General features: G+C 35.9%; 2 protein-coding genes and 1 long non-coding RNA gene across 4 annotated transcripts; 1 reads left to right on the forward strand and 2 right to left on the reverse strand.

Annotated features, from left to right (window-relative positions):
- Window positions 1–1,945: 1,945 nt before the first annotated feature.
- LOC146734677 (uncharacterized) lies at window positions 1,946–21,472 on the reverse strand. 2 transcript variants are annotated; one of them, XR_014931634.1, is made up of 5 exons: window positions 21,429–21,472; window positions 20,221–20,410; window positions 3,010–3,075; window positions 2,206–2,334; window positions 1,946–2,102 (listed from the first exon to the last, which is right to left on the reverse strand). It is a non-coding gene; the product is annotated as an uncharacterized LOC146734677 (long non-coding RNA). The 2 variants fall into 2 exon arrangements; XR_014931633.1 differs by having other exon boundaries at window positions 2,206–2,350.
- LOC100366283 (uncharacterized) lies at window positions 9,781–12,434 on the forward strand. Its single transcript, XM_085508113.1, has 3 exons — window positions 9,781–9,839; window positions 10,761–10,947; window positions 11,239–12,434. The coding sequence occupies exons 2-3, from the start codon at window positions 10,901–10,903 to the stop codon at window positions 11,519–11,521; spliced, it is 330 nt and encodes a 109-aa protein (XP_085364239.1). The 5' UTR covers window positions 9,781–9,839; window positions 10,761–10,900; the 3' UTR covers window positions 11,522–12,434.
- LOC144360589 (exonuclease 1-like) lies at window positions 12,393–19,466 on the reverse strand. Its single transcript, XM_085508112.1, is given in 10 exon segments — window positions 12,393–15,437; window positions 15,824–15,926; window positions 16,188–16,375; window positions 16,530–16,742; window positions 16,849–16,896; window positions 16,898–16,981; window positions 17,193–17,316; window positions 17,459–17,578; window positions 18,452–18,619; window positions 19,048–19,466. Coding segments are annotated over 9 exon segments (1,005 nt in total). The 5' UTR covers window positions 18,571–18,619; window positions 19,048–19,466; the 3' UTR covers window positions 12,393–15,431.
- Window positions 21,473–21,988: the final 516 nt, after the last annotated feature.

The following is a 21,988-nucleotide window of genomic DNA, read 5'->3' on the forward strand; positions in this document are numbered from 1 at the left end:
TACCACTCCATACACAGTGTAAACTACACCCCCAAAACTTCCATTCACCAATGTATTCTATTTGACTTCAGGAAAATTTGAAATAAACAAATTATATGACAACGAACTTAATTATAATTTCAGCTTCTAGTTCATCACTGGTTAAATAAACTACCTCGTCTTTATGCCAACTTGAAGTTATTCATTGCCTACATCAGTGACTTTAAAATCTATGTTTCAATCCCTGGAATCTCACTTGCTATTAATTGCATGAGAGTGTCAGTCTTTTATTTTCTATTGTAATGTCAATTTCTTGAGATTACTCGGGACATGAAGCTGTCACAGACCGTCTAGGTGCTGTAACTAAATCCTGGTATAAGCACCGATTAGGCAGTCTTGAACTATGCATGTGAAGCCAGCTGAGAGGTATATCCAATCCTATAGATTTCTCATTGTTTGGTAACTATTTGCTGCAAATGCAACAAAATTCAATATAAAAATATTACCCACACAGCATTCTACAGGTTACTTGTAATAATAATTGCTCTACTGAAATTATATCCATTTATTGTTGTGGTATTTATTACGAGTCATCGTGCACATGAACGACAAAGAAGAACCGAAAAACAACTATTTGTCCAAATCAATGTAGCATTGCAAGAAAATAGCGGTTGCAGAAGCACAAAAATATATGTCACTGACGACGGTACTGCATTCATTTCATTCATTACTACATCATCCGACCATATACTAGTAAATCTGCATTCCTGTCAACGTCTTTTCATACTACTGTAAAATCTGTATTAAAAGCTGCGGCTTCTATTAAAATGGTACAATGCAACAGAGGAGATGCGGCTTCTATAAGAGCATCTAAACATATGCGACCTGGTGAATTTTTGGGTCTCGATTGTTCAAAAAGAATGGGTGCGGCTTCTATTGGGGATGCAGCTTCTAATACAGATTTTACGGTAGTATGAAATGACGATGACAGGAATGCAGATTTACTAGTATATGTTCTCCTAAATTTACCACTGAGGGCGTGATTGCGGCTCGTGCCGAGCATTCAGGCAGCAAATCTCGGCACGTTCAGAGTTTAAGTCCCAAGCATCTATCAGGATCGAGATCAAGTGCCAACTCTGTCCCAAGTCTCAGCATATGCCGAGATCTCTAACGTGAAAAAAACTACTGTTTACTGCTCCATTTATTGATTTCAAGTGAAAACTATAGCCAGAACAACCAAGACTTCAGTGTAGATTTAATTAAGTTTGATGATACTTATTCATTTATTTTACATAGTTTTATGTTAAAAAATTTTGTTGGTTTCAGTAAAACCATTGTGTAATAGTTGTACTGTATTTTTCAGAGCTATTTATGGAACTTACTCTTGTCCATGCATGCATATGGATATTATGTTACTTGGAAGAGACATTCTACATTTACTTTATTTTATTATTATATATGTATTTATTATTGTTTCAGTTAATCCTCATTCTACATTCTTTATATGGAATAAAGAGTCGTGATTCAGAAAACAGACTTTTGTTCAATTAGTGTGGAAGGACGCATTGGCGAGAGGATGACTTCCTGGTGTAATCTATTCACTGTGTCAGCCATTAATTAGATGATTTACGGGACCTGTAGAACTTGGAATTTGTTTGTGCACTACAATAATTACTCCATAATTATGCATGTAAAGTGCACCAATATTGAACTTTGTTATCCTTACACTTTTGTTATAACATATATAAATTTGAAACTGATAAGGTACAAATTACTTGAGTCATATTACACTACACTACGGGCAAGGCAAAAATGTAAAATGTTGACGACAGGCTACAGACGCCAGACAATCAGTAATATAAAGAGCTCCACGTAGTTGACTTTGTCAACAGCGGAGTTAAAAAAGTGACGTGCAGTTTAGGACCAAGTTCGACGGGGACATATAAATTTAATTTTGTACTCACCATTCTGTTTTCTCTTGATTTCTCTATTGTAATGCACATTGTGGACGATTGCTGCAAGAGGGTTTCTTGCTCTATAAACTGGGAGGGTGAATACATGCTAACCATTTACTGGCATATTGCAATATCTGCTGTTGAAATGTTTCGAGCTCACCTATCTCCCTGTAAATGTAGTAAAAAAAAAGTGATTTTATAGTTTCATCATCAATACAATTTCCTTTTAATAACATAGACCTGTTCAAAATATCTTGATTGTTAAACTCACCTTGCATTCAAGTAGAAAGGTATCTTCTTCAAACACAATATGCCTTGGTTCCTCTCTGCAACCACTCTCCATCACCACTAGCTTCTTCTGTTGGCACTCATGTCTAGGTCCACTCGTGTCCATTGACAGCTTGAAGTAATATACCCTGTAATGAAAACAATTATAAAACTGTCTGCAATTTCTGTCTTTATTTGGATGCATTTCCATTTCAGGGCACAAAAAGGAGAACTATTGTCCAGGAGAAGTCATTGAAACAAAGTATTACCATGCACATTAAACCATTATTGAACACAAGTCATTGTCGATGACATAGTCCCTGTTTGTATTATTGGTAGGATGAGGATATCATCACATAGATAGGGCAGATCACAGTATAAGATGGGAGGATGGAGATTACAGCATGTGGTTGGAAGATCATAGCATATAAATATATCTGTCAAATTTTTATAGTAATCACCTAATTAGAATTGGATCTAACATAATTGTTCAATACTAGTATAATATATGTGTAAAGTTCTGTCTAAGCATGTTGGAGATATGGCTATATATAGATATAGATGCACGCATACACAGACACAAACATGGACTGCCCTTGTGAAAACTGATTGATTAGTAAAACTATGTAAATTAGCTAATTAACATGCATAGATTGGTACTAACATCTAATTAAGCCATGTGATCATGATATAGTAGCTGCGCTTCAAGTTTCATGCCAATCATCCTGCAACTCAAAAGATAGTGGTTGAACGAGATTTGGCAAACACTCACGGTCAGACAGACAGAAATTTGTACTAGACTACCTACTTTGATAATTTTCTTGGTAAGAATCTTAGCAGTATGCCATATGCTTTATTGCTGAATATATATTGTCTGAAAAAAATAAATTAAAAAGTAAGATTAGTTTATTTTCATTAAAACTGAGACAGCATGTTCCAGTGATGTGATGAGGCCATCATTAAAACCATCTATTAATAACAATGTAGGATTTAAACACAAATTGAATAGGAAAATATAGTCCAAAAAAAGCATTGTGCCTTAAAAGCAATATTATATTTTTCATAATAATGTTACCAGGCAACAACATCATACTCTGGCTTGCCAGTTCATTTATTCAGCTTTGACTTTTTTGCTTTGAATACAGAATTTAAACTGCAGCTGCAAGCCACCTAAAACTGTCCCTGCCAACCCATGTAAAAGCACATGGATCGGTGAATAAATAATATGTACATGTGATGGTAGACAATAAAAATAACATTTAGATCAACAATCAGTAACTTGACAATATAAAAAGCAAAAACAGAATATTCTCATCTCAAACACCAAAATTAACACACACGATTCAAACTTCAAAAACATGTCAGTCTACAGTCGGTTTGGGCAGTCGCTCAATAGACAACTACTGTCCTGTCGGTGCCACATATTTCGGTGACTGGTAACTGGCTGACGACTGACTGTTGCCACTGAACAGTAACGATAAATGTAAACAACGAATTATTAAAGTGAATGTGAAATATCAATGAGTGATAGTCTGCCAATATCGAGAGCCTTAGTCCTAGATGGAATACGACGCGATAAAATTGAATTCATAATGCAAAAACAAAACAAATGTATTTCCGCGTATGAATTTCAATTGATTAAAGAACGCTTAAAACTCCTCGGAAGGAATTAAAATGGTTACACAAAGAAAACATGCACTCACTAACAAAGCTCACAACAATATACGAACAATAATATACAAACAATAAGGCCACACTGATTTAATTTTATGGATGACATCCTCTGAAGACCCCAAAACTAATGCGAGAGGGCGAAAAAAAAAAATTCTGCAAAAACTAAAAAATGCTGCTAAAACAACAGGACTACGGAGCTATTATTACGAATTTAACCACAGTGTATCAAAAAAACAAGTCTTAATTTGTAGGAGGCACATGCTGATGTACACATTTCGTACTGTATTACTGTCACAGGTATCATCACTTTTGATTTTGAAAAGGCAAGAGGATAAGGCAGATGTTAGCTTTGCCAAAGGCATACACATCAACTCAATAATAAAGAAAAACTTACTGTGTTGTATTGAAAAAAATAAATAATTAAAAATGAACAATAAGTTTGTCAACAGCAACCTGGAAATTAACTTCTTTGACATTCAAACTACAGCTTTTAAAGTGACACTTCAGATAGACTAAGTGTAGACACAAATGCTCAAGAACTACTTCAACTATGTAACAAATTATAAGAGGCTCGATATTGAAAAAAAAACACCAACGGAGAGTCAACAAAAATTTGGATGCAGAAAATTAGTATGTACATGTGTCTTGAAGAAAATGGGTCATATGATCAAAATATTACTGAATGTGTGTGCAAGCAAATTATCTGAATCAGAAAATGAAAAAAATAATAATAAGGGGACTTCGGCCAAGGAGCTTCTGCTTGCCTTTGTTGCAGTTTTGTCGACTTCAATGCGGACAAAGCAACCGAACTGATTTGTCGCCTGACCGACTTTTAGGCCACCATACACCTCCCATTTCTCTCATCATTGCAGAAGAAACGCGGGACAGCCACTCTGGACAATATGTTCTCAAAGTTGTCTGGGCGAAACTCGCATGCCGCTACCGACCTCTCGTATAGCTGTGTAAACGTCTCCCTTGTGGTGTTATCAAATAACTCAGATCACTTCCAGGATAATGGTGAATATCCAGATTTATTATCGGTAACTAACAAATGCTACAACGTCGTCTGCGTCAACCCCACGAAGTACCCCGAGTTAACCCGAAGCACCCCGAGGCTATAAATAGCTAACACAACATCCCCCTTACAAGTCAAACTCACCATAAAGTACAATTTCAGTACAATGCGAACAACTTCAAAAATACAACACATTAATGCCAATAAGGCTGGCAAAAATCGAAACTATCTGAAGAAATACAGTAATTGCAAGTCAAAAGAATTACAAATCTAATCTCTTGGGAGGTTTAATGACTCTGCCTGATCTGGTTCTATATTCAGTAAAGTTTGATTCTTGCAGAGTAGATGATTCAGGCTGGGGTCTGTGTACCACATTTTGCTTTTCAGTCCCCATGGTCAATGGTGCTCTCTGAACTGTGGTTTCAGATTTTCCATTTACCTCAATTTGTGGTGGGAGGTCATCCTCATGACCACATGGAGCTAAATACTTCTTATTTCTACGAATCACCCTGTGGGGCATAGCTACTTCATAAGACCTAGGTTCACGCAATTTATGCACAACCTCGCCATGGGACTGCATGTCCTTAACCAGAACTTTTGCTCCTGGTTCAGGCATTTCCTTGACGCGATGTGACCTATCATAGTTCAATTTAGCTTTTGCACGATAATCCCTCTCAAACTTGTTAAGATTTTCTATATCCAGCAGTTTGGGTTTTAACTGTGATGGTAGAATTGGGACTGTCGTCCGAATACGACGAGCAAATAGCAACTCAGCTGGACTATATCCATTGGCTAATGGGGTTGCCCGGTATGCCATTAATGCCAAGTATGGATCCGCTGATTTTTTTATAAGCTGCTTAACAGTCCTGACAGCCCGTTCAATCTCTCCATTTGACTGGCTATATATTGGACTACTGGTCACAATCATGAACCCATATTTCTCAGCAAAGGTTTTATATTCCCAACTTGAGAACTGGGGTCCATTATCTGATCTCAATTCATCGGGTATCCCGTGTCGGGCAAACATAGATTGTAAATGAACTATTATGTCACTACTTTTTGATGTGTCCTCTAATTTAGCAACTTCTACAAATCTTGAGTAATAATCCACAACCAGGAGATATGTGGTGTTCTTTAAGAAATACAAATCTGCAGCCACTTTCTGCCATGGCCGTTCAGGGAAGTCTGAGGGAATCATGGGTTCTATCACGTCTGGGCTGTGATGTATGCAAGTTTTGCATTTATATACTAAATCGGCAATTTGACCACTAAGACCTGGCCACCATACAGAACACTTGGCCCGCTCTCTACATTTAACAATCCCCTGGTGACCTTCATGTAACATATCTAAAACATCTAATCTTTTTGAGCTAGGAATAATAATCCTAGACCCTCTCATCAAGATTTTATCAACATAACTAATTTCTGCTCGAAATGGATAGTATGCTTTTAGAGTGCCTGATAGCAATTGTCTATCTGGCCACCCATATTTACAGAACTCAATCAATTTACAACACACTGCATCACTATGCTGTTCTTGCGATATGGCTGATAAATAAGAGGATGTGACTGGAAGTTGACTTACAACATTAGAAGCATATGATTTAACTTCTCTACGCAATTGTTTACTTTCTTTATCTGGTTTAATGGCACAGGGAGCTCTGGATAAGACATCTGGTACAATGAGATCTTTGCCTGGTACATGAAATCTATCAAAATGGTATCTCATCAATCTAATTCGAAATCGCTGTATTCTAGGTGGGAGCTCATTCAAATCTTTTTGTCCAAAAAGGGGCACAAGAGGTTTGTGGTCTGTTTCAATTTTGAATTTGAGACCAATCAGAAAATTTGCGAATGTATCGCATGCCCAAGTGACCCCTAGTGCCTCCCTTTCTATAGGGGCATAATTTTGTTCAGTTTTTGAAACTGATCTTGATGCACAGAAAACTAACTTCCACTCCCCGTTAATTTGCTTTTGAAACAAACAAGCCCCTAAACCAATTTTTGAAGCATCACTGGCAACTTTTGTTTCCAATTTAGGATCATACAGAGCAAGGCATGGGCTATTTACGCACACTACTTTAATTTCATTAAATGCCCTTTCATGGTTAGCATCCCAAGACCATAAGGTGTCCTTTTGTAATAGCTCTCTAATTGGATGGGTGAGATCTGACAACTTTGGGGAGAATTTGCTAAATTGGTTCACCATGCCCAGGAATCTGCTTACATCGTGAATATTTTCTGGAGATGGCATATCAGTTAATGCTTTGAATTTTTCAGAGTCTGGTTCGATGCCATTTTCTGATACAATATGTCCGACAAAATGAACCATACGACGACTAATTTCACACTTAGTTTTGTTTAGAGTCATGCCCGCTTCCTCTAATCGTGCCAGCACCTCCTCAAGCCTAGAATCATGTACAGCTTGGTTTGGCCCGTGAATCAAAATATCATCAATAAAGACCTCCACTCCCTCAAGGTCATCTAAAATTTGAGACATTCGCTTTTGCGCATGCTCAGGAGCTGAAGTAATCCCAAATGGCATTCTACGATATGCATATCTGCCAAATGGAGTGATAAATGTGGTGAGAAGCTGTGATGGCTGGGTTAATGGTATTTGGTGGAACCAAGAATTAGCATCCAGTTTACTGAAAACTTTAGCACCAGGGAGCCTACTCAGAACTTCATTAACACTGGGGATCATATACTTCTCAGTTTTCACATACTTATTTAATTTTGTGTAATCTACACAAATTCTAACATCTACTATATTTCCATTCTTATCTTTCTTGGGTACTGGTACCATAGGGGCACAACATTCAGTGGGTTCACTGACTTTGAAAATTACATCATCCTGTTCTAACTTTTGTAATTTCTGTTTTATCAATCTATATAGAGGAACTGATGATACCTTTCTGGGTGCATTGACAGCATATGGAATAAATTCCTTGTCAACCTTTATGTCATATTCACCCTTCATCACCCCTAACCCAGAAAACAACTGTGGGTGTCGGTTTTCAACCTGTACATTATTGATGATTCTCACTACATCGAGTGCCTGGATAGCAGGCTTGCCTAGTAAAGCTTTCTGACACTCTTTGACAACATACACGGTTTGATTTGACTTAGTATTATTGGCGTTCAATCTAGCCGTAAATTTCCCTACACAATCTAACTTTGACTTATTAGCACCAAATAAGAATCTATCTGGTTTACTAAGTTTAACTCCAAGGTCTAAACTTGAGTACACACTTTCTGGTAAAATAGTAACATCAGCACCTGTATCTATAGCAAAATTAACCTTGCACTTATTGACATCCAGTGCTATATTCCAAATGGAGTCTAATTGCCCATTAGCAGTAACATTACCTAAGAATGCATAACTTATATTAGCCGAGGCCTCAGTCTCTGAGGAATCTGAATTAGAATCACTAGATGTACTGCCTAGGTGATCAATTCCATTTGTAACATGTTGAACATGTGACTTATTAACTTTCATTGGTTTGCCTTCAGACTTAGAGATACAGAATTTTGCCCAATGGCCTACTATGCCACACTTATTACATGAACTGGACTTAGCTGGACAATACTTGAAATGATGTGGTCCATTTCCACACCTAAAACACCTCTGTTTTGTGTTCTTAGATGGTTTGTACTTTGATCTGTACTTTTTCTGATATTTGTAGGAGACTTCATCAATATCCGCTTTGTCTTGCTTTGAGCCATCATCTTCTTTAGTCATTTGTTCATGTTCTTTCTCAATTTGTTCACTCAGCCTTGCTGAAGTCTTGGCCTTTTCTAGGGTTAAATCACTGTCCAGTTGCAGCTTTCTTTGTAGTTTCTTGTCACGAATTCCAACTACAATACGGTCTCTGATCAATTCCTCTTTCAGATTACCACAATTGCAATGTTCTGCTAAATGGTATAAGCCGGTAATAAATTCATCTACTGTCTCGCCTTCTCTTTGTTTCCTTTTATTAAATTTGGACCGTTCATAGATTATGTTTCTTCTGGCTATGAAGTGATCATTGAATTTTTCTTTCACTGAAGAGTATTTTGGCCAAGCTACTGCCTGTTCTCCTTCTTGTGGTTCAGGGGCTGGAGGAAATTCAAAACTGTTGAAAATTTCCTCTGCACGGTTCCCCATACAGTAGATCAGTGTGTCTATTTGTACGGATTGCTGTTTATCACCAAGGCCACTAGCAGAGCGGAAACGCTCGAATCTCTTCATCCATGCTTCCCAATTTTCCCCTTTGAATGAAAACTGTTCTGGAGGGGTTATTTGAAACTGGGTAGCCATATTCGATCACACTATCACCTCAAAACTAACTTCGGTGGGTGATTTCTCTAGTCGAGCGTACACGGGTCAGAGTTCATTGACCTCACGAATCGAGATTGTCCGCTGGCTTCTCGCAAGTAATATTATGAATAATCACTGAATAATTGTGACTAGGATACTTGATATATGATTAGATCGCTTCCCAGTTGCTGCGTTTAGCTTCAGAAAGTAGCAAGTCACGTAATATATAAATATAATAACACTAGCAACTTTACCGCCAGATGATGGACGTCACTTTCGTCCAGGACAGTCGAGTAATTTTCCAACGATGAATTATTCTTTGACAGCAAATAATTTCATCCAAGGCGGGGTCTCGTGGGAACGTTGACTTCTGACACCATGTGGTGTTATCAAATAACTCAGATCACTTCCAGGATAATGGTGAATATCCAGATTTATTATCGGTAACTAACAAATGCTACAACGTCGTCTGCGTCAACCCCACGAAGTACCCCGAGTTAACCCGAATCACCCCGAGGCTATAAATAGCTAACACAACATCCCTGGCCAACAGGTGGTGTAGGCCATGCGCTGCGCCCTCTATTGTCGATCTTTTTCTGACTCACAACAAGATGGCGACCAGTCGTGAAAGTGTTTTGCAGCGTGGAACGTAAGTGGCTCGTATTTTTTTATAAATGTGCATGTTTTATGTATTTTTGTTAAATATCGACACCACATAGTCGTCTCTTCCCATGCTGCGATTTTCGTTGGTAAACTCGCGTCGAAACTTTCTGAAAATCGCGTTTATTGGCAAGATCTTTGGCGGGAACATCTTTCTTTTATTTCCACCTCACTGGTTTGCAACGTCAAATTTCGTGTCGATATAAATTTTAACAAGATGGGTTAACATTGAAATAATATGCCTGTTTCGTTAACAACACTTTAAACTTTCAATTGGTGCAAATTAACCCCTAATTACCCCCTGGAAAGTCTTAGAAATAAAGGATCGTTTATGTCAGTTTTTTACGGTCAGTACATTGTCGGGAAGCTTAACATTTTTAGCAATAATTTTACGTCTATACAGACAATACATAAATTTTCATTTTTTCGCTATTTTTCTTTCAAATCAGTGTCAATTTTGTTCCGAAAACTTTTTAGAATTCGTCTCATGCAGATTTTAGTAGATCATTTTGGAAAAATCAAATAAATTTACTTATCTTATTTTGTTTTGTTTTAATTACTCTCATTTGTTTACTTGCCTGGCAGCAAAAATAAAGCATAATAATTTTGTGGTCACATTACAGCAAAAAAAAAAAAAATAGATTAAATTTTAATCAGATTGTGTTGATATTGAATGTACATTTATTTTGAAATTGATTTTTGTATAGTGCCCATCCAATAGACCACAGCCCTACACCAAGAAAGCATAAAAGACAGAGGGCTTCTCATATTTCCAGGAAATCTCTTTTCAAAGATGATGAATTTGTAAGTGTAGAAAAGAAAAAACTAATTGCATTGTTATTCTGTGAATAGGTATGTGAATAGTATGACAGATATTTACACATTATTATTTTTTTAAACTTTTACCTAGGTACCAATATCACTCACTAGCCAAAAAAGAAACTGGACTGAGGCAGAAGATGCTGCACTAGTGGAATTCATTTCTTTGTATTATTGCACAGAAAATGACGATTCATGGCCGAATACAAAGAATGAAGATTTCTGGGGAAAATGTGCAGCAGCAATTTCTTACAGAACAAAGCAACAAAAAAGGGGAGGTAAGGAAATCTTTTATTTTGTCTTCTTCTATTATAATAGCTATGCTGAGTTAATTTGTATTCTATGCACAGGCGCTCAGAAAAATACATTATGTTTGCCTGAATTTCAAAGCTCATAATTGCCTATGAAAGTTATTTTAAGCTTGGTTGTTCATGATATCATGCACTTACAAATAAATATATAATGCTGTGAATAGAACATTAACTAGCCAAATTATTTAGTTAAATAGGCTAATTATGTTAATAGTTTGTTAATAGTGATACTAAATTGAATCTTTTATTACATTGCAGGAAAATATGCAACGAGTTTGGAAAAAAAGTAGACCCTGATCTACCATTTTATTACTGGTGCGCGAATGAGGATAGATACCAAACAGGTCCACTTCCTTCATTTAATGCTCCATCAAAAAAAGGAGTTGAACGTTTAGATCGTGTGCGAATTTCAAGAAGAGCAGATCCAGGAGTTTTCCATGCAAACCGTGCAAATCTTTCACAAAGGGGAACACTAAGTGTGCGTGCACAGTTTCACAATAGACCAGAGCCCCTACCACCTCCCCCTATTCGTCAAATGTAATTGTGTATATTTCTTGCCTTGGCAGTAGGGAAAAATGGAAAAGTGCTAAGGTATGCTGACCCCCCCAAAAATGAAAATTGTGTAAAATGTACTGGATGTATCTTGAGTTTCTTTACATTACATTGAGGAAAGTCACCCTGGTTTTTATTTCATGAAACACTAAATGTTACACTAGCTGGCACACCAAAGTATCTGTAAATCACAACTATGTGTTGCTTTTAAACCAGTGAAATAAACTTATTTTTTCATGTTTAGTGAGATGCTTCATGTCAGATAAAAAACTGGGGTGACCTTCCACGTGAAAAGGAGGGCGGGAGGTCAGATTATCTTTATTAAACAGAGGTGATTTCTATCATCTTTTCTGTTTATTTGCTCATTGGACCTTGTTTGAGATTTGTTCATTTCATCTCTTGGTGGTCATTTTTTAGTTCTCCAAAACCATCAGCCTTAGTGTAGTCACAAGGACTGGACATAATTTAAATTGAATTCATTGCAGAAGTGCTATGGATGAAAAATTAAATGTATTTTCTGTATGTACGTGTATTATAAATGTTGATAATGTGAATCACATTATGCATCTATAGTAGCAGACAACAATTATTTGCCAAGCTTGTTTGAAAAGCAAATCTCAAATTATGAATGTCTACTTGACCACCAACTACATCTGGTAAGATTTTGTTGAAACTTTCAGCCTAAATTTAGCTGGCCAAACATGCATTTAAATGTTGAATAAACTAGTGTTAGTTTAGTGTAAAGTGTTTTCTCATACCTGAAAATGGTGAATTTAATTGTGCTTTTTATCTTCATGAGCACCCAAAACTCTCCATTGGTGTTGCACTGCTGGTATCTAAATAAGACATGTAAACTCAACTTTGTAAGTTCAACAGTTTTAATAAAAATAAATACGCATTAATGCGTTCTTTATTTTCCATTTATGAATGTTTGACACACAAAATAATGAACCATATACAGTTATTTACTATCAAATCCCAGTGAAAATAAAGTATTGCACAGTAAATGAATGTGTGAAAATCAATTTGTCTGTCCATGTCTTGTGTTGTATAGCCAAATTTTCACATTCAGGTCAAGCTCATTCATTTAATATTTTGGTCCAAGTGATACATCATGCTTGCAAACAAGCTTTCAAATGTTCTACACCAATAATAGGCCAATGGCCTGTTGCTCAACGGCTATTGTACAAAAGATTAGTGCTGTATATGACAATTACCCCAAAAGTGAGACAATAAAACATGCTAAAAGTGGAATTTTTTACAAAAATAACAAATATTCAATAAAATTAGAATCAAAGAGCTTAAAAAGAACATAACATTTGCAATTATCTGAATTTGTAATACATGTATATACCAAGTTTTGTTGAATGGCTCCCAAATGGCTTGAATTTCACTAGCTGATATGCAAATTAGATAATTTGCATAAATTTCCACCAAAAACTATCTGGAAACTGCCCCAACACATCTATGCACCAAGTTTTATTAAAACATTAAATGGTTCTCAAGATATCACCAAAATAGCCTAAATATTGGTATGTAAATTAGGCAAATTGCATAATTTTCCACCAAAATCATGTCTATAAACATTTAAATATCTTGAGTGGTTGTTTTCATTACAATAACAATAGACCAATCAAAGAAAACTTGGAAACCCCATGTGCTATGCGAGAATGACGAACAAATGGGAAACATTACACATCTCCCTGTGAGCATACAATTTCAATATGGCATTGTATAATCTTCCCAAGTTTTGTCCATTGTAGTGCATAAAGGAGAAGGTAATAAAAAAAAATCATGAATTTCTGACATTTTTGATAAATTTGGCCACTTTTACTGACTGATTGAAGTGTCATCCAAGCTACATGTGTACCAAGTATCAAAGAATTTGGACTACTGGTTTGAAGAACAAGTCAAAAGTACTATTTTTGAATTGAAGATGTCAACAATTTGTATTTTTAAATGAAATATCGCCAAACAACCACACAAAGTTGTCAATAAACACATGTATGCCTAACACCAAAGCATTGGAAATAGTGGTTAGTTGAAATTCCATTTTTAACCAAATATGACAAAAATATTTGCCAAAATTAGAGAATTAAAGATATGGCCATGGGATGAACAAATCTAGTAGATGTCAACACAAGGTACATACACACCAAGTATCAAAGCATTCAGGCAACCGGTTTTGAAGAAGTCGAAAATAGAATTATTGACCAAAAATGACCATTTCAAAATATTCGCCAAAATGAGGAAATTGAAAATTTCCTTACCAAATTAACAAAACTGATAGAGGACAACCCAAGGCACATGCACTATCAACATCAGCACTATAGACCACTTAGTGTCATAGTAGCATAGAATAAATTTTAGAGTTTTTGGGGGCTTATTTGCATCATTTTTGGCAGATCGACTTCTCATGAACAAATTACCATCTACACTCGTCAAGGCATCCACACACCAAAAATCGAGTCAAACGGTTCGACGGTTTTTGAGAAGAAGTCATGCACAGACAGACGGACGACAGACACAGGACAGAAACCCATCCCATAGGCTCAGCGGACCTATGGTCCGTTGAGCCAAAAATCAAAATCAGGTAATTAATATGTACAGATTTCAACCAAAACCTAATCAAATCTGCACACCAGTCCAGAGCATATACCGGTACACACCAAGTTTCATCAAAAACCAACACATGGTTCTTGAGAAATTGGTGGAACATACAGACGGGGCAACTGCAAAGACTCCCATTGTGAGTAAAACATTTGGACTAGATGTCGAAAATGAGAAAAGTTGATGTGTGATGCCAACAACGACGGGAATCAGTCATCCTCCCCCAAATACTAAACTGGTGAATCCCCTTATCTTCAGGCAACACAATAGCCCCCCCCCCCAAAAAAAAAAACAAAACAAAACAAACAACTTGGCATCGCATGTATATGGCTAAATTGTGCTATCTAAGTTTACATGACAGACTGACTCCTTCTGACAACAAAAGGATCCCATGCACCTTTGCGCGTTATAAGGAGTTTTGCATACATGCCAATACGTTTCCATGTTGCCTTAAATTTTATGTGCTGAACTTTAACTGCTGTAATTTTATTTGTATTCAGCAATGGGTGAATATATTCCAGCAACTCGTCTGGTATGTATCCTACAACTCCCCATCCATGACCTAAATTAAGTTGTACAGCAATAGCCTGTGCATTGATAGGATTAGTTGGTTCACTAACTATTCTTGCTAGTACTTCTTCAGAGTTGTTTAACATTAAAGAACCTTCCTCAAGAATATTTTGGTAACATTGTTTGTATGCACTACCAAGCACTTTGAAAGCAAGTGTGTGAGTTATTTCTGTATCAGCATCTGAAGATACTGTTGGATACTACTACCAGTAGTAGAACTAATTTCTCGACTGATCTGCACTGGCTCGAAAGATAAATTCTGATTGGCTACAAAAACAAAAAAACTTGTGGCGTTGAATGCACGTTCATTGTCAGTATTGTTATGCAAATTCAAACTAGCTAATCATTTACAACCTTCCGAGCCAGTGCAGATTAGCCCTAATTTCTGAATAATCATCGGAATATAAATCTAGAGTTCCAAACTGGTCAGATACCCTGTCTGACTGCCTATCATCATCATGATAATCTTCTTGTAACATTTCCCAGTCCCATAAAAGGAGGTATCTTTCTTCCTGTATAATGACAGTACATAATTTATTACAGTCTATATCACAGGGTAACGTCAGGGTATTAACTCTTTCATCTGATGCTTTTACCAAAGCAAGTTCTATGCCAAGAATACTTTGGATTTTAACTTTTTTAAGTTGAAGTGTGAAGATTGGGCAACATGGTAGCGTCCATGAAATCTGTCTTTCAACTCTGAGAAGTGTAACTTTTCTTCAAACCTGTGGAAGAAATTTTTTTTAAATTATTTATTCTGCTAATGTGATGTCTGTGATTCACAACTAATAGTGAAAATAACTTGATATATATATCTACACACACACACGCACACGCACACACTCACAAATCCACCCACCAACACACATGCACGCACACACTGATAGGTATTTAGCTAAACCCATTTCCAATTGCAATAAAGTGAGAATCCCATCCACACATGTCGTCATATATTTATATATTGGCCACACATAATTCTAAGCAGATTATTATTTCATACATGGAATACAGGAAATACAAAGGATTCTCAGTTTTGTAAGTTACATGCAGAATACAAATAAAGATTGAACATGTTAACAGAAAATAGCATATCAATTTATAAGTGACTTACTTTGGTAAATATATCTGGAGGTGTATACTGATTCAAAACATGCAAGTTGCTTCTAGACAAATTTCCTACAGCCAATTCAAATGCCGTTTCTTTATTTAGCATTCTGGTGATAAATTAAGGTTTTAATTACATAAAAACTGCTAAAACTAATTGCTAAGAATGGTCCATATTCAGTCTGCTTAGGAACAAGTAAAATTAATTATGATACAGGGTAAATGCTTATGGGAACCTAACTGGACTGTTCATAGATCTATGGCTGTAAATCTGTTATTGCTAGAATTAGTGCTTATTGAAACACACATTTTTAATAACTTTAGCACATGTACTTCCAATACAGCTAATATGGGTAAAGTAAAAAGGATACTTTCCAGCATATGGCATGTTGATATGTGATAATCCATCCGTGTAATCATTAAGTGGTACAACACACTGTGTTGCCATATCAAATACCAGATGGTATTTGAACGTGTTCTCTGCTTTAGTGAAATTGATCAAGTAATCATCCGGGATATTGACCTGACGATTCAAATAGTATCTCATCCTAGGAATAGCCTAAATGAAGTAAAAAAATATTATACTAGAAATACCACAACCCAAATGGTAAAATGTAACCAAGTTAAACATTTTTCTATGTAGTCAAACATTTCTGTCACCTGTCTGGTACCAGAGCAACATAATAACATGTAATAAATAAAACAACGTTCACCTGCAAAATACCCTTTTCTTTTATTTTGTAAACAAATTCTATTGCTCTCTTTATCCCAATGCCAGGAATTGATGGTAAGTAATCGCATCCAGCTAAGATACAAATATACCTGACCTTTGTAAAAGTCCAGTTCTCTAAATTGAAGCATTGGGGTAACTTGTCAGCTTCAACTAAAAAGGAGGTTCCACTACTGAAATCAGTCTTGGTGAAAACCTGCAGACAATCAATTTCAAAAAACATTAATATTCTGGATTGTTTAACCAGGCAATATAAACAGTAAATGTAATTGGAATGACACATTTTTTAAAATCTTTTTTACCTTTGATGCACCATATACAATGACATCAGAGTCTTCAGTAATGACACCAATCGACCACACCTGTTTTACATAAATAAGCCATTTGGGAATCTGCTTCATATGGAGCAATGACAGTGTCTTGGTTGCGTAGTGACTGAAAATGAATAGAAATATTTAATTTCATCAAATCTGCCTTAACATAATGATAACAGAGAGAGCCAGCTAATGGCAACATCACTTGTTGCATGTATGAACATATAAAATTACCTTTGTCTTAAATATGAAATTTTAATCATGAGAATTTCCTTTTTTAGAATAACTAACATTAAATCATTGTGTCATGATTTTAGACAATATTTATTTACCTTAATTACTGCTTGCACCATTTCTTCAGATATAGTAACACCTTTCAAGAAATTGGGCATAGCTTCAGTATATTTCTTTTGCTCCCACAGGGCAATCCCTTTTTCCACAGATATTCTACGCTCTCTTGGAAAAAAATCAAAATCATATTAAAAAATGGTACACGCTATTATTTTAATGAAATAAAATAATATTTTGGATTTTATCCTGAATATTGCTGCAGCAGGTCTACCATTGATGAATGGTACATTGCATTGATATAACTTACCTTCTACGTTCCTCATTTTTAGCATCTTTTGCGGGAAACGGCTGACCATCGAATACAACTAATGGTGTAATACCAAAATTCTTTAAATTCAGTACAACATTCATGAAATACTTGACATATCTAGCAATAAGAACATATAAAATAATTGATGAACAATCAATGTAATGCACAGGTAGTTGGGAATCAATTCTTTTATTTAAATTGTTTATATAAATGTTTATGTACCAGTAAGAGTTTATACTAATCCTAAGCTCATATAATCTTTATCTTTGGCCACACACCTTAATCCTTGCAGCTGGCCACTCACTAATTAATATTTACCTCTTAGCTTCTTTATATGTAACTATACCAATACATTATATAAGCGAGTTTTAATTGTAAATAAAGCAGAGTTCTTGGTGAGCAGTCAAACCATATACCTCATGACGCCTATGTATTTATCACTTATTCCTTTAGCCTACCTGCAACTATACGATCTACCTATACGAGCCACACACAGATAGCCATTCCATGGTGCACTCGATACTCAACAGACGACTGCATGAAAAGTACTAATACTTCGGTATTCAGAAACAGCACATTTAACCCATTTATTTTTAACAAACTAAATACACGGACTCAAACAAAGGATAGGAAGACCAAAACACTAACAATCAATGATAGGCAGTGATTTTGATTCAATAATTTAAATTTGGAGATATTAAAATGTGATAAAGCTCTGCAAAAAGGGGGGAAAATGTGTGTTTCTTCTTATGTATCCATTCCCTGTATACATGTGGTTATAATTTATTCTGATTTATTGAGGTATCAATTTTTTTTTACCCCCATCTTTTGAGGAAGGTACAAGTCAACATAAACTTTATGGCTATGGAGTTTACTGAGTCCAGTATAACAAACAACATGGCAAAATGAATAGAATACACACTGATAATACTACAGCTCAAACGAACAAAATATAATATTTAAAAAAAATCAAGAATAGTATAAATTTACCTATCTGTTGGTATTTTCATAGCAAGCTGTCTGCAACAGCTACAACATCCTTTGTGCAATATAATAAATGCATCCACTGCTAAAGTTTTGCCACTAAATTCATTTAGTCTTACTGGCATGTAGCATTGTGCAACTCGCTGTACAGCTTATTAATGCCCATTGTTTAACCTGGCAAAACAAAACAGAATCACGATGTATCCACGTAATGACATTATAACCCCGCTAGTCATTTTATAACGACAAGTTGACAAAGAATACTGAAAATAATTATTTAATTATAAAATAGAACTTAAGAATTTCGTTGTTGGATTGCTTAAACGCCGCCATTTTCACCAAGTTTTGTTTTCCATCAATAATGTAATTGTAACGAACCATGTCATATAGTTCGGTTATTAAATACTGAACAATATATACATATAATGCGTAATAGCGTCGAATATTACTAACGGAAGAACCCGGAAACAACTCAAGGCTCAACAACACACGTACGTTCAGCCATTACATTTCAATAATATCACACAAAAGTGTCAATATTATTAACCTTCAAACAACTATGTGCATCGAAAAGTTTTACGAAGAGAGCCTGGGATACTTACCATTCGTAAAATGCAAAAAAAATCGGATAAATACAGTGCCTGTTGTTCAGCGTGTCGACAGTTGACCAACAGACCGGATGTGATCGCGGTGCGAGCTTCTGCGTAAATGAAACGGTCTGACTTTTTATTCCCATGATGCTTTGCGGTATGGCCTACACCACCTGCCTGGCCAACGTCAATTGCGTACCAGTCTACAACAATCCCTCCGTTTCACCTCTGAACTTTTATGCTCACGTATTTTGGTGGTGTGGTCGCCATGTTGGATCATTTATGGCAAAATTTGCATGTTTTGAGGCAATCTCTTTCCCATAGGTCTTTGCGCTTTACGTAACGCGCATCTAACTGTGCGGAGTTTGGTTTTGAGGTAGTCTAAAACGAGTTTTACGACAAGTCGGCGCTTTGCGACAATATGAGTCGGCAAGTTCCGAACAGAAAAACGATCTGTGGAGACTAGTCGTCGGAGATTTTTTTTTTTTTTTTTTTTTGAGAACAGGCGAAAACTAATGCGCGCGCGGATGTCATCCATAAAATTAAATCGGTGTAGCCTAATTAAAAAAAAATTATAAAATCAGTCAACTTACCGATTCATAAAAAATCTTCTACTAGTGGTTTGCAAATTCACTTCTGACCTATTCGTGGCCCATCGCTCTATGTTGTCAAAAATATTTATTTTCCTGGCATTCCTTCTCGCGATGGTGCGCTTTTAACGGACTTGGTAAGGAAAGACCAAGCTTTACTTTTCTGCAGCGCAGCCATGTTTGCTCTGTATGTGATACTCACGCATGCGCATTATCAACCTATGACTCTGCAATCTCTGTATTTACATTGATTTTGCTAGTACGTACAATATCAAACCGTAGAATCGTGTTTTGTTTTTTCACTGAACAAATATTATTTAGTGCGTTACAAGAGTTATGCTTTTTGATTCTGATAAATCACATTACAATCTCTTCTATAGCATGTAGTATCAAACGACCGTGAGAAAACATTCAATTTCTCGTCCATATTGCTTCTTTAATACCGGTAAACAAAATTACGATTCTATTTAAAATCATATGTACTACGTTATGGGTTTTGATTAGAGACAGATTTTACAAATACAAACACGGGCAACAATTATTTAAAGCGTGGTAGTTGTATAACAATAGTAAGTAGTAAAACAGTACTACTCACCGTGTCCTGCTGTCCTCCCAGCTGCTCCTACGGATGTAGAAGCAGCAGCGTCGTCAACTCGTCGAGGCATCGTAGTAATTGTATGTCAAATTAGTAATGTTGAGCCAAATCAGTAGTCGTATTCTTATCAGTCGTATTCTTAGTAATCGTATTCAAAATAATCGTATTCAAAGTAATCGTAATCGTATGCCTAGTAAAAGAATAGAAAATATTAATTGAATATATGTAATACATGACAAACAAAACAAAACAAAAATACAACATGGAATAGATGGAATATTTGTGCTGCGCAAAAGTCTATAGAATAGAATAGAATAGAATAGAATAGAATAGAGCTTTATTACGCAAGTCTATAGAATAGAATAGAATAGAATAGAGCTTTATTACATCCTTAATTTTGGTAATTGCTGTATTAAATTAAACTACACATATACAATACTGTAACAGTAATATATTTCAAATAAACAACTAAATCACACTGAAAATATAGCACAACAACACATTAATTGATTTTCACATTTTCTTTTCTTATTTTGTAGGCTTTCTACTAATTTAATGATACAAAATAATTCAGAAATGATTAAAATATCATCACAAATACTAATGACCGACACAAGTATAGAGCTATGGACCCACAAGCCAAGCAATCATATTGTCAAGTTTGGGAGTTGAAAAAAATGCGAGAACAAAATTACTGTCAGTCTGAGTCAATTTCCATGTTGGTGGAGCCAGAACGAACAGACGATGACAATTGAAATTGTTCCTGGCAGTTATTCAACAGTGTGACATTTGTTTTTAAAACCTGCCATTGGTTGATAGATGCCGTCAGGGTGCAAATGTTTCACCTGGGTGGCAGTTGGAATTTCAAATTTTCTCGACGTCAACAAAAATTTTAATCATCAGAGCTAAAAAGAAACGTTCAGTTCTTTTTGTGTTTGTGTGTTTTAATGTAGTTAATATTTATTACGAGTAGGGTTATTGCGTCTAATGTAAGGTGATCGTGATCGTTGACTGATATGTGAGTGATCGTTTCTCAATCACTCAAAGACGGACTGACTAAACAGCGTTTCCGCCGAAAAAACAGACTAGAGTAAAACTATGAATGCAGCTTATGTTTTCAAAAAACTAAATTACGACAATGATTGTTCAAATGAAAATAGTTTGTCATTCAAGCCGAGGAATCACGAAAAAACATGTCTTTCACTCACCAGATAATTCGTGTAAGGGAACGACGCATGCGCGGTTATGTGTTATGTAACCTTGTATAATATTAATCAAATGCCCGGATGCAGATTTGAGTCCAGTCGATAAGCCTGTGACTAATTGCAACAGAAAAACTGATCTAAGTATCAGTTGCGAACTATCCCCTTAACCAACTTACCAAAAACTTACCAAGTCGGGGAAGTTTGTTAAATAAAATCGTGTTGTATATTCACTATTTGCTCCAACTTACTTATTTTTCTAGTCAGTGGTTATGTAACAGTCTTTAACATAGTAATGAGAGCACCTGTGCGGGCAACTATGCAAAACAAATGATATCTTACTGCGTTCACTGCTTTTAGGATTGTGCTCACAGTATATGCAGTATTTTATCACTAAAATCTACCTACTTCACTTACATAAGTCAGTGTCAATATTACCTCACACTTGGTTCATATGCCTGAGTCAATAAGTACATGTTTGGGTTCCTGGCGTAATTACGGCAAATTTGAGAAAAAGAAATAATAATCGAGTTTTTCTTTAAGAAAAAATCCCAAAATGCGAACAA

The sequence above is a fragment of the Saccoglossus kowalevskii genome, chromosome 14 (genome assembly GCF_978046115.1).
Source record: "Saccoglossus kowalevskii chromosome 14, keSacKowa6.1, whole genome shotgun sequence".
NCBI lineage: Eukaryota > Metazoa > Hemichordata > Enteropneusta > Harrimaniidae > Saccoglossus > Saccoglossus kowalevskii.

Excerpts from the sequence above, each read along its gene's own strand:
- LOC100366283 (XM_085508113.1), top strand. The coding sequence starts at position 10,901 with ATGTGCAGCAGCAATTTCTTACAGAACAAAGCAACAAAAAAGGGGAG. Across the intron at positions 10,948-11,238 it reads AAAGCAACAAAAAAGGGGAG|GAAAATATGCAACGAGTTTG; the intron begins GTAAGGAAATCT and ends ATTACATTGCAG.